General features: G+C 42.6%; 1 protein-coding gene across 1 annotated transcript; it reads left to right on the forward strand.

Annotated features, from left to right (window-relative positions):
• The first annotated feature begins 756 nt into the window (after window positions 1–756).
• On the forward strand, window positions 757–12,415 carry LOC120416758 (inositol-3-phosphate synthase). The gene is made up of 6 exons (XM_039578591.2): window positions 757–1,061; window positions 9,479–10,177; window positions 10,242–10,484; window positions 10,553–10,661; window positions 10,725–11,077; window positions 11,158–12,415. The coding sequence occupies exons 1-6, from the start codon at window positions 945–947 to the stop codon at window positions 11,290–11,292; spliced, it is 1,656 nt and encodes a 551-aa protein (XP_039434525.1). The 5' UTR covers window positions 757–944; the 3' UTR covers window positions 11,293–12,415.
• Window positions 12,416–13,143: the final 728 nt, after the last annotated feature.

Genomic DNA, 13,143 nt, shown 5'->3' on the forward strand with positions numbered 1-13,143 from the left:
GTAGGCATGCATTCGACGCGTGATCAGCGATCATACATTGTTTAATTTGGGAGAACCGGATAAAATTTAGCCGCTTCTTGAGTCCTGGGCATCTTTTTTGCCAACATTGCAATCAAATTCTTTGTTATATTGAATTAACAAATATATAACTCATGAAACAGTTTTGGGAATGATTCAGGAAATTTTTGATGCCGGTCGAGTGTTGTATACAGATGAACTCCTATCGCGCGGTCTTGATAATGAAATTATAATCAACGATGATAATGATGTTCAATAAACCGGTCTGATGATTTTGTGATTCGTCACGATCTAGATAAAAAAAGCTATAGGGTGGCCACTGACCAGTTTATGAAAAAAAGTTTTTCTTTATATAATTTTAAGAAGTCAGTTATCAAATGTTGCATTTTTCAGAACATGGTTACAATTTTTTATATATATTTAGAGACAATTTTCAATTATTCTTTAAAAATAATATGTTGATTGTTTCCAGAAATAGGTAACTGAATCTACAACATAATTCTAGTTGGTAGATGTAATGTGATGTGATATCGCCTTATCGTTTTTATTGCAGCGTGTTATAGAAACTCCAGGACATCCTGGAAATCACTGTTTAAACACATGTGGTGACTATAAATATAAATATAGTGTAAAGACTTTTTCTCTTCTCTCTGGATATCGAGGTGAGCCCAAGTAAAGGAAGAGAGCACATAACGTTCTACCGACCTGCGAGTCGAAAACTTAGCTTAGCATTCCAGTGCCAGGTTAGTTTCATCCCAACTCGTGTAGCGACCGGACGCATCCGTTCCATGCAGAGGAAAAGCAGTATTGCCGTGCAGGTGTAAAAGCAGATCCACTTAGCCTAACTACCTGGCCCAAGCCCGTGAGGATATTCATCAGGTGTCACCGTCTCGAATCAATCTCGAACAGCTTCAAAGCTTCGGAAAATGGCTTCTTCCCTAAACGTTGAGTCGCCCAATGTGCACTACAGTGATAAACATATCGAAGTGGACTACCAGTACCAGACCACGTCGGTTCTCGCGGAAGGCCCTGCAGGATACACGGTAAGTAAACCGCACTCAAAGTTATTTTCCATGGTCAAGGCCGCTCCCGGCTTCCCTGGGAGCAGCAAGCACTATGAATGGAGTGAAAAAATCGATAATAATTTGCGTGGGTGAATATTTCACCATTCTCCAGGCGAATGTTCATTGGTTTTTTTTTGTCAGGTGACTAAAAATAGCTTCTCTATTGATTTTTGTGTGTTACTTCATAATTCTCCTTCCATTGTACTGGTCAGAAGAGAATACACATGAGCATTATTTTGCTTTCATTGCAGAAATATGAACCTTTTTGGTGTTGAGTAATACTATAGACTGAACGAAGAAGGAAGGAGGTGTGAAGGATAAGAAGCGTTTTCTTATTAGCGTGTCTTTTATTTGAACACTGCTTAAATTTGGTGTGAAGTGGGATAACGAAATATTTTACGTTGCAATTTTCTTTTGCAAGGGGAATTTGGTGCAAATTATACAATTTATTTTACACTTAAATTTAATAAAACTCTTCATTAAACTAATATTAACTAATCTTATTTGATAAGTCCCCTTTTAATTTTTCCCAAATAAGATCAAACAAACGCAGCTATTACAACATATTGTGAAATTCATTCAAAAAAATAAATAATAAACGTACCTACCTCTTACAAAATCTTCCGATAAAGACAAATTCGTGCAAATCACACCACACCCGCCTGGCAGATGTCTTGGCGAATTTGAATTTTGAGACACGTTTATCCCATGATGGGTTTTAAGCTTGGATACCGGCTAATGTCTTAACTGCTATTTTATGTAAATTTTTAAATTTGCCGCTAACTGGTTTTGCAAGATTCCGGTTTTCGTCTAATTATGTTTGATAGTGGTCGATCGTTGACTTTAGAAGATGGGACAGGTTTGGAAGAGGTGTGTCCGTCTAGACTACCTGTAAGGCATGATTGTCATACGCTAAAAAAACGCTAATTTTTACCTTTTGGTTGAAAAATTTTGATGCGTTTGATCGCAATTTTTGAACAATATATCTGACAATGATTCGTTTTGAAATACAAATTGGCACATTTACTTTAAAAATAACAGTACAAGTTTTTTTTTGTTGTGGAAATTTTCTATTGCTAAGCAATCGTTTTTTTTTATTACATACCATACCAATCAGCATAGCGCACCAGGTACGCGTGCTGTAGCAAGAAGACGCTTCCATCTTTCTCGGTCTTGTGCTGCTACTCTCCAATTTCCCAGGTTACAGATCTTCCGGATATCACCATTCACTTGATCTCCCCACCGTGCGCGCGGTTTCCCTGCTCTTCTGCCTGTTCCGCCAGCTGGTTCAGCGCGGTCAAATAGCAGTCTGACAGGCTGGCTTTCGTCCATTCGGGCGACATGGCCGGCCCACCTGAGCCTCCCGATCTTCGCCTGGGTGGCGATGGTCGGTTCTTCAAGAAACGCGTGCAGTTCGTGGTTCATGCGTCGTCGCCACACTCCGTCAGACACCTGCACTCCACCGTAGATCGTTCGTAGCACCTTCCGTTCGAAAACTCCAAGGGCACGTTCGTCCTCCTGCCGCATCGTCCAGGTCTCGTGGCCATAGAGGACTACCGGTCTGATCAGTGTTCTGTACATCGTCAGCTTCGTGCGGCGTTGCACTCGATCCGAAGTGAGAGTTTTCCGTAATCCGAAGTACGCACGATTCCCAGCAAAAATACGAGTCCGGATCTCTTTGCTGGTGTCGTTGTCGGCGGTTACCAGCGATCCCAAGTACACGAACTCGCTCACCTCCTCCAACTCATCACCATCCACAGTTAGAGGGGTGAGACTTGGGGGGCCGACATCCTTCGAACCCCTTCCTCTCATGTACTTTGTCTTCGTCGTATTCATGCCAAGTCCTACACGCCTTGCTTGTACCTTCAGTCGGGTGTAGACGTCCATCACCGTCTCCAGGTTTCTTGCCACAATGTCGATGTCATCGGCAAAAGCAAGCAACTGGTAGGACTTGTTCATAATCGTGCCACACGTTTCGATGCCCGCCCTTCGAATAATGCCCTCAAGGACGATGTTGAACAGCGCACAGGATAAGCCATCACCTTGCCGCAGCCCTCGGCGTGATCCAAAGGGTTCCGCTAATTCCCCCGAAACACGCACGTGACACATCACACCATCCAAGGTAGCCTTGATCAGCCGAGTCAGTTTATCCGGGAATCCGTTCTCGTGCATAATCTGCCATAGCTGCTCGCGGTCGACTGTATCATAGGCCGCCTTGAAGTCGATGAAGATGTGATGTGTGGGCACGTTGTACTCACGACATTTCTCGAGGATCTGTCGGAGACAAAATATTTGGACCGTGGTGGCGCGCGCGCCAGTGAAGCCCGCTTGGTAGGGCCCCACGAACCTCCTTGCGTGGGGTGACAGCTGACGGCAGAGGATCTGGGAGAGGATTTTGTAGGCCGCGTTGATAAGCGTAATGCCGCGGTAGTTGCCGCAGTCCAGCTTATCGCCCTTTTTGTAGATGGGGCACACGACACCATCCATCCATTCCTCCGGTAGCTTCTCCTCCTCCCAGATCTTGGAAATCACGCAGTGAAGCGCCCTCGCTAGTTTCTCTCCTCCATATTTGAAGAGCTCACTGGGTAACCGATCCTTTCCGGCAGCTCTGTTGTTCTTCAGCTTCCTGATCTCCCTCTTCACCGTCTCCAGATCAGGTGCTGGGAACTGTTCATCAGCTGCGGGCGCTCCAAGGTTGACTCCATCGCCGTCTCCGTTCGCTTCATCGCCGTTGAGGTGCTCGTTGAAGTACTGCTTCCACCTGTCCAACACCTCGCTCTTGTTTACGATCAGGTTTCCACCACTGTCTTTGCACACGTCGGCTCGCGGCACGAAGCCTTTGCGGGACCGGTTCACCTTCTCGTAAAACTTCCGCGTTTCGTTAGCTCGGAATAGCTGCTCCATTTCTGCGCAATCCCGGTCTTCCTGCTGGCGCTTCTTAAGCTTGAAGACCGCGACCTGCCGATTCCGAGCCTGCCTGTATCGTTCCACGTTCCCTCTCGTCGCCTTGTGCAGCTTCTTGTCGTAAGCTGCTTTCTTCTCGGCGGTAATCTGTTGGCACTCGTCGTCGTACCAATCATTCCGACTGACTCGGATCGCACTACCCAGTGTGGCTTCCGTTGCACTGCCGATGGCTGAGCGAACACGGCTCCAACCATCTTCGAGCGAGGCTGCGCCAAGTTCCTCCTCACCTGGCAGATTCGCTTCCAGCTGCTGCGCGTAACTGTGGGCCACTTCTCCGTTCTGGAGACACGCGGTGTTGAACGGAGGGGCCCGCCGACTTCGGCGTTGGTTGAACACCGTCGACAGCTTTGAGCGCATGTCAACTCCAACTAGGTAGTGGTCCGAGTCAATATTCGCACCGCGAAAGGTGCGCACGTGCGTTACGTCCGAGAAGAATCGGCCGTCGATCAGGACGTGGTCGATTTGCGTTTTCGTCCGTTGGTCAGGTGATGTCCAGGTGGCTTTGTGGATGTCCTTGCGAGGAAAGTAGGTGCTCCACCATTCCACGGGAGGCTGCGAAGTCGATGCAGCGTTGGCCGTTGTCGTTCGTGACCGCATGTAGACTTTCTGGGCCTATTGTCGGTCGAAACATTTCCTCCCTTCCGAACCGAGCGTTCATGTCCCCAATGATGATCTTTACATCCTGCCGCGGACAGCCGTCGTACACCTCCTCCAGCGTCGCGTAGAATGCTTCCTTCTCATCATCGGTGTTTTCTTCGTGGGGGCAGTGCACGTTGATGATGCTGTAGTTGAAGAAACGGCCTCTTATCCTCAACTTACACATCCGTTCGCTGATCGCCGTGAAGCCGAACACGCGATCCTGCATCTTGCCCCGCACGATAAAGCCGGTACCCAGCTTCTTGTCCTTGCCGCCGCTCAGATAAAAACGGGAATTGGTCTGCCGACCTGGCCAGTCGAGCACCTGCTCCTCCTCCAAGCACACCTCCTGCAGTGCCACAACATCGAAGTTGCGAGGTTGCAACTCCTTCGCTAAGGCGAATTCGAAACCCAAGAAATTTAAAGACCTGCAGTTCCAAGAGCCGAGTCGCCAATCGGTGGTCTGCTTTTCTATGGGCTTCTGCCGTTTGTTCCGGATTTCTAGCCTTCTTGCCATTCGCGATCCTCTTTTTCGGTAGGCAGCCTTATCAGGGCTGCGCTACCTAGTCTCGGGGTGGAGAACCACCTAAGGGCTACCGAGACCTAGCCCCGGTTTTCTCACGCTACCGTAACGGGGCTTTTATCTCGAAGCCTAACGGTCTTCATATCCGGAAGAGGACGTCTTCTACTGTGTGTGTAAAAGCGTTTCACTACTAGCACCAAATTTCACAATAATAAAATTTATTTTATTTTTTGCAAAAAAGTTTAAAACTTTTTGCCCGTTTTCTTTTTTTAAAAATTGCACACTCGGCACACCGCGCGCGGTTTCAATTAGTGTGCGTATACGCAATCGACACAACTGCACTGCCACTGGTTTTTTTTATTATTCCCTGATATTTTGGAAACATTTTGAAGAGTTAGTTGGGTGTCAAAACATCAAATACAATTTGCATTGGCCTAGTTGAAAAATGGGCTAGTTTGTCGTCTCCATTGAAAAAAAAAGTTAGTAAATTAATTTGTGCTGATGTAATGTTTCCATGCTAGATTGAGCTAAAAGCCCCTTAACATTTAGTATTTGAAAAACATGATTTTTTAATGACTTTATGTAAAACCTTCTGTTATTGTTTCTTAACTTTTTAAAAGTCTTTTGAAAATTCTTATCACATCAGATGTCTTGAGAATTTTCTGATACAAAAAGTTAACAATACAGTAGTTGTTCGGTAACTGGGCTGAGAACGTAGCCCAGTCACCGAATGTTGCTCTTAACTGGGCTGAACAAAAAATAACGAGGGGACCACCGATGCATAATATTTTTCCAGATGAAATATAAAAATAAAAGTTACTCAAATTTATTTACAATGCTTACTTTTCATATTTCTTTAATTGTAACTTGAAATAAAACAAAAGTTTGAAAAAAGTTTTTTTATTTATTGAATATGATTTTTGCATCCATTAACCCCTCGGTCATTTTGGTTTGTTTTGGTTTTTTGACGTTTGTCTGCTTTTTAACTGGGCTACGGCCCAGTTATCGAGCGCCCAGTTAAAAAGCAGCCCAGTTAAACAACGCCCAGTTACCGAACAACTACTGTACTTGAAAAAGCAAATATGTTATAAATATGAATAATGAAACACCAAATTTGAATTATTTAGATTTTTAATGATGGCGAATATTACGAATGGACCGTCTGAAAAATCAAAATCGTGTAGAGATAGCAACGTTAGAAAAAAAAGTGTGGCATGTAAATAGCAGCCTACATTTACGCAATTTAGGCTATTCTAACGCCGTTACCATCCGTTACTATTTGAAACGTCCTCCATAAAAAAATGGATAATGTTTTATATTTTTATTACAATTGGCAAACAATTAAACAAATTTTAAAATGTTATACTAATGAATGCATAAAGTAGAATAAATTGCTACACCCAAACTTGAGCGGCCAAATCTTCTGAATAAAATTGTAAGAGGCTCTGCCATTGGATGTAGGAAGACGACGTTCTCACATTTAACCCTCAACAACTACAGATTGTCTAGCGCAGGGGTGACCAAAGCATGGCCCGCGGTCCAAACGTGGCCCGCGAGATGATTTTTTGTGGCCCGCGGGCCCATTTTGAATAATCATGTAAAATGGCCCGTTGATAACTTGTCAAGTGATTTTATACTTTTTCAAAATTATGGTTTATTTTAAACTTTTGTATGCTAATCTTTTTTATTTTTTGTTGATAAAAAACTTATCAATGTTTTGATCCCCATTTTAGAACACAATTTCACTACAGATTGTCAAGGGAAACAGATTGGTCGATGCAAAATAAATCGGCACTGGAATTTTTCTGGGAGTAAAGGGCGGTTGGTGTACAGCGCGTTTGGATCTGTCAAACATTGGCCAATCTGTATCAACAACCCAATCCCGCCTCTAGGCGGGCTTCGATCTAAAAATTCGCTAAAAATCAATTTTTCAACCAATATTTGATCATGAAAAAGCCTTGGAATGAAAAACTCATGATTTTTTTTGGGTTTGATGTTTTTTTTGGTTGCAACTTTGCCAATGTTTTTGAAAATATAATTATTTCGGTCAAACTTTGGCTGAGTTTTTCTCTAAAATTTCCTATATTTTTTGTGAAAATTAGAATGCAGTAATTTTTGGAATGTTCCACACTATGCCTCATTTTACTAATTTTTACGTATACAATACCTCATATGCATTTTTTTTTAATTTAATGTATGGTATAATTCAATAGTAGAAATTGTGAAAACCAACCAAAAAATTGAAAAAGTGACTTAAAAACATGACAAAACTGAAAAGACAAAAACTAAATATAGGAGGTGATAAAATGAGCCAAATACTAAATATCAGAAACAAATTAAACATATTTAATAAATTCAAATAATACTAAAAATGGAACAAAAAAAAACATAAAACAAGAGAAGTTAAGTTTTTCGAAAGTTGCTCAAAATGACATTAAAAACATGGCAAAAAAAAAATTCTAAAAAATTGAGGATTAGAGGGTTAATTTGACCTTGGTCCAACCAAATTTGAAGTAATGTTCTTTTCATGACTTAGAATACCAGGACCTACATTATCCAAAAAATTTCAATATGATGAAATGTATCCTAACTAGCAATTAATACTTGATAATTCTTTCCGTAAATATTTACTTTATTGACAAGCAGCTTTACTGATTAGCAATATTTTCTCAAAATCACGTAACTCGGCACAACAAAAACCAGGCGACAGTATGTCCCGAGGGTAGGAACAGGAGCACATGTTCCCCTCATATATTAACAGGCGCGCTCTAATCGATCACGCGGCAATTTGCAGTCTCCTGGAGGAGAGGACGTTACTCAGATCACTCCCGCGGGGCGAGTCGGCTTAATTTTAAATTTAAATTAGCACGACACAATGATGCGCGAAATGCTAATCACTTTTTTTCAGCGCTTTGAGAGGTGCTCAATTGATCGCCGAACGATTCTATCGGTACAAAATGTGATGTGTACAAATGGGCTTATAACAGGGTTCGACAGAATAATATCGATGATATGTGACTTGAATTTTTATGGCTTATTTAAACTGAATATTTTGAATGGTTTTAACCAATTTTAGCATGATTTAAAACTAAAGTTTTTTTTTTTTATTTGGTAGGCGCTGCAATTATTTTTAGAAAACTTGTCTTATATTTAAATGACAATCTATTAGAGGTGGGCAAACCCGCTCCTTTTTAGGAGCCGCTCATTTTCGCTCGGTCAATAAATTTAGCGGCTCTTTCGCTCTTTTTCAAAATTTTAATATGTTTTAAATTATCTTTAAAAAAATACTTAAAATGAGAACATTCGCTTGCAAACCACAGTTCTAATACTTGCATGGGAAAAACTTTGCAGATTTTGAAGAAAGTTGCTGTTATTTCAACGAAATTGCATTTATTTCTGCAACAATTAAACAAAAGCTAAAATTTTATTTTGAGAAAATGTTCTGTGATTTCTACATTCTTTTTGATAAGATTCTTAATTCTGATAAAGTCTAAAAATGCAAAATTTTAATCAAGCAAAATAATTTATTCCGAAATTTAATGGGCTATTTAGTAGTTTTTTGGCGAAATTTAGAGTTATTAATTTTCAAGTCACAATCCATCGTTATTATTCTGCGCTCCCGTGTTAAATCCAGCAGAAATAACGACGCCGGCCGGCCGGTTTGTCCGCGTTTAGTCTACTTGCGTCGTCTTTGGCGTCACATATCAGCCCGCACATCGTACGATGCAAGAGGTGGCTTAAGAATTCAGCTGTCGTCGTTATCGAAATTGATATGATCTTTAAATAAAAATAAAATTACCCTTTAGAGGCGTCTGGTTGAGAACGTGGTAACAAGGAAGTTGATAACTTTTTTTTTGGGTTGAATGAAATTAGTGAAAACTTATCTTAGATAAGGAAATCCACGTTTTATCGAGCTTTTGTGTGTTTGGTTTTCGTATCTAATGAAATTTCTTACGCAACTCGTGTAACGTTATCACTAGGGAATGGTCACTCACCTTGACAATCAACATTTCATTATTTTTAATAATAATGTCTTGTTTTTCTAAACGAAAATTTCTTCAAATATTAAAAAATATCATCACAGAAATTTTCCGAGTCGTCGTTCGCCACTAACGGCGCCCGCCATGTCAGTTTGTAGATCTCGGGGTGAAGGGACAGGAATGTTAGTCAGCACAAGTTGCTTTAAATTTAAGAAATATGTAACTAAAAAATACGAAGAGCTGAAAAAAATTACATTCATGAACAACTTTTTGAAACTCCACCAAATTTCCAGGTGCGCCCCGAAACTACCGAGTTGAGCATCCGCACGGAACGCCATGTGCCCAAGCTAGGTCTGATGCTCGCTGGATGGGGTGGAAACAACGGTTCCACGTTGACGGCCGCTCTGGAAGCAAACAAACGTGGTCTGGAGTGGAGAACCCGCACCGGCATGCAAAAGGCTAACTGGTTCGGTTCGATCACGCAGGCATCGACCGTCCTGCTGGGAACCGACGCCAACGGGCACGACGTTCACATTCCGATGAACAAGCTGGTCCCGATGGTCAACCCGGACGACATCGTGGTCGATGGATGGGACATCAGCTCGATGAACATTGGCGACGCCATGGTGCGTGCCAAGGTGCTGGAAGTGCCCCTGCAGGACCAGGTGTACAAGAAGCTGTCCCAGCTGAAGCCCCGCCCGTCGATCTACGATCCGGACTTTATCGCGGCGAACCAGGCCGACCGTGCGGACAACACCATCCCCGGAACTCGCTACCAGCAGTACCAGCAGATCGTGAAGGACATCCAGGACTTTAAAAAGTCCTCGGGCGTGGATAAGGTGGTCGTTTTGTGGACCGCCAACACCGAGCGGTTCTCCGAGGTTCAGAAGGGATTGAACACCACCATGCCCGAACTGGAGAAATCTCTCAAGGAGAACAAATCGGAAATCTCACCGTCGACCATCTTTGCAATGGCAGCTATTGCCGAGGGGGTAAGTTTGGCGTGCTTCTGTTTTGGTCTGTTGAAGAAATGGTTCAAACAAACAATTCTCTTAGTGCATCTACATCAACGGATCGCCGCAAAACACCTTCGTACCTGGAGTCATTGAGCTGGCTGAACATCACGGAGCATTCATCGCTGGCGATGATTTCAAGTCGGGACAAACTAAGCTCAAGTCGGTGCTGGTGGACTTTTTGGTTTCGGCCGGTATCAAGCCGGTTTCGATCGTGAGCTACAACCATTTGGGTAACAATGACGGACGCAACCTGTCCGCGCCGCAGCAGTTCCGCTCGAAGGAGGTGAGTACAGCTTGAGGTTGTTTCGAGAGATTGGGTCTGTGAATGATTCGCAATTGCTTTTCTTTTAGATTTCAAAGAGCAATGTCGTTGACGATATGGTCGCCTCGAACAACATCTTGTACAAACCGGAAGAGCATCCCGATCATTGTGTGGTTATTAAATACGTTCCGTATGTTGGTGAGTAGTGACAAGCCCCAGATTTGCCAACCTGTGATCCTCACGTATCCTTCTAATCCACAGGTGACAGCAAACGCGCCATGGACGAGTACACGAGCCAGATCATGCTCGGCGGTCACAACACGCTCGTGATCCACAATACCTGCGAAGATTCGCTGCTTGCGTCGCCACTGATTCTGGATCTGGCCATTTTGGGTGAATTTTGCTCTCGTGTCCAGATCAAGAAGAAGAGCGACACCGAATACTTGCCGTTCCGATCGGTTCTCTCGATTCTGAGCTATCTCTGCAAGGCGCCGCTGGTGCCGCAGGGTACGCCCGTGGTCAACTCTCTGTTCCGGCAGCGAAGCGCCATCGAAAACATTATGCGAGCCTGTGTTGGTCTCCCGCCGCTCAGCCACATGTCTCTGGAGCACAGGGTAAGAACTTGAAGAAGGCGACCTATCTAGGGTTGTAATTATTTACAATTACATTCTCTCTCCCCCCTTTTACACAACAGTTCAACCTGAACGTCTCCTCGGTGGAGCAGCCCCCGGCGAAGAAGAGCAAGGTCGCCAATGGCTCCGTGACGAACGGAACTCACCATTCCAACGGTACCTACACCAACGGAAACGGCGTCCACGTTGATTGTTAAAGTGGGCACAAAAAAAAACAGTGCAAAAATATCGAGTTTTCAAAATTCCCGTAGATTTTAAGCCAAGTAAAGAGAGAACAAAAATCAGTACAGTACAGGAAACACATGCGAAGGCGTTACGCTCCCAGCTGCAATCCATTTCCGGTTTTCGGATCTCGAAAGAGCACACAATTCGCATGTATCTCGAAGTCTCGAATGAGAGGTGGTGATTTTCGCTGGTGTCGTTGGTAAAGTGTTTCGATATTAGTTTCAACTGATGTTGAGAGCACTTTGGTAACGACATTGGTAACCTTTTTGTAAAATGGAAAAAAATGATTATGTTTAAGAAAATTTCCAGTATCAACAATCATGGCCTAGACGTAAAGGTGGTGTTGTTCGTATAGAAAAAAATGGTGCAAATATCATTCATACGTTGAGAAAATTCCATTTCGTAAAAACTATTAAAAACTGTATCAACTGAACTGAACGTTACAAGAAACTGTGTGGGTAGCGTGGAAAATGCTGCAGAGGTATTTGAGAAGGTATAAAAAATCATAAACTGACTTCATTGTAACTTTGTGCTTAATCAGGTGCCAAAAGATTTTGTAAATTAAGAAAAGTATAATAGTGCATCACTGCACACTGATAACATGTAACTCCTAAACAAACGTCCCCCCGTATCAGAAGTACAGTACAGTACTTACACCCTGAAATCCAAGTCACAACATTTGTCAGTAAGCTCCCAGGCTCATACAAGCTCAAGAAGCTTGGATGTTGGAGTGTTGATTGATCTGCCCACCATTGAAAAAACGGCTAATATCCACTTTTGGCAAAAACGAGATATTAGTACCAGGTGGTAGAGGATGTTCCAACGCATCTTCTGGAACTTGAATTTCACTGAAATAGTGTTTAGACTTGGCTGCCGATGCGAAAAACCAAACGGCTAATATGCCACTCTTATGGGAAATTGCCTTGACGGAGATTTTGCGACAAACACTAAAACGCGTTTTTCTCGGAATACTTGATTTGGCATAATAGGCGAATTTTCAATTATGGGCAGTGATGTACTTCTACAACACAACTTATATGTAACCAACTGTTTGAAAATATATAAACCAATCCGAATAAAAAAAACATTTTAGCACTTTAGCACACTCTCTTGAAAAGAAATTTCTTGGGCTGAAGATTGGCAGAAGATTGGAAGACAAGCAAGACAAGAACTTTTGGTATACCGTTCGCGAATTTTTTTTTTACCTGCTTCTTTGTATCTAATCAGGTTACCAGGTCTCAAAGTGAGAAGCAAAAGTATGTAAATGGGCCAATGTGGATTTGTAAACAAACATGGCATTTGCTCACGTTCATTTTCAAATCAACATCGATTCAAACCAATGTTTCAGTATTTCGTCCATCTTAAAGCGGTATACGCACTTCGGAAGGAACCGGTCAAGGAAAATTTCAAATGGGCAGCAGCGGCAGAGTAAGCAAGCCAGAGAGGGTGAAGAAATGCCCCAAGAAATCGTTCCGTCTCCTTTGTTCTGCTGTTCGTAAAACTATTTCTCGACCCCTTTCCTTTGGAGCTGCGTATTGGCCCTAACTTTGAAACAAATTGGTAAAAAGTTCTAATATCTACGAAAGATAAAGCTACATCTTTAATTGAATGGATAAAAAAAACTTACTCATAAAACTCTACGTTTCATGTCAAAAGTACAGCCCCTCTAATAGCACTGCTGCTCGGATGGCACGTAAGCGAGTAATTACATGACTATATTTTGGCACCATTTTTTAGTTTAATCCTCTACTGCCCAATTTTTTTTAATGTTTGTACGTTGTACATGTTTCTATCAAGTTTCAGTAAATCCCATATAGTTTGAG

The sequence above is a fragment of the Culex pipiens genome, chromosome 2 (assembly GCF_016801865.2).
Source record: "Culex pipiens pallens isolate TS chromosome 2, TS_CPP_V2, whole genome shotgun sequence".
NCBI classification, from domain to species: domain Eukaryota; kingdom Metazoa; phylum Arthropoda; class Insecta; order Diptera; family Culicidae; genus Culex; species Culex pipiens.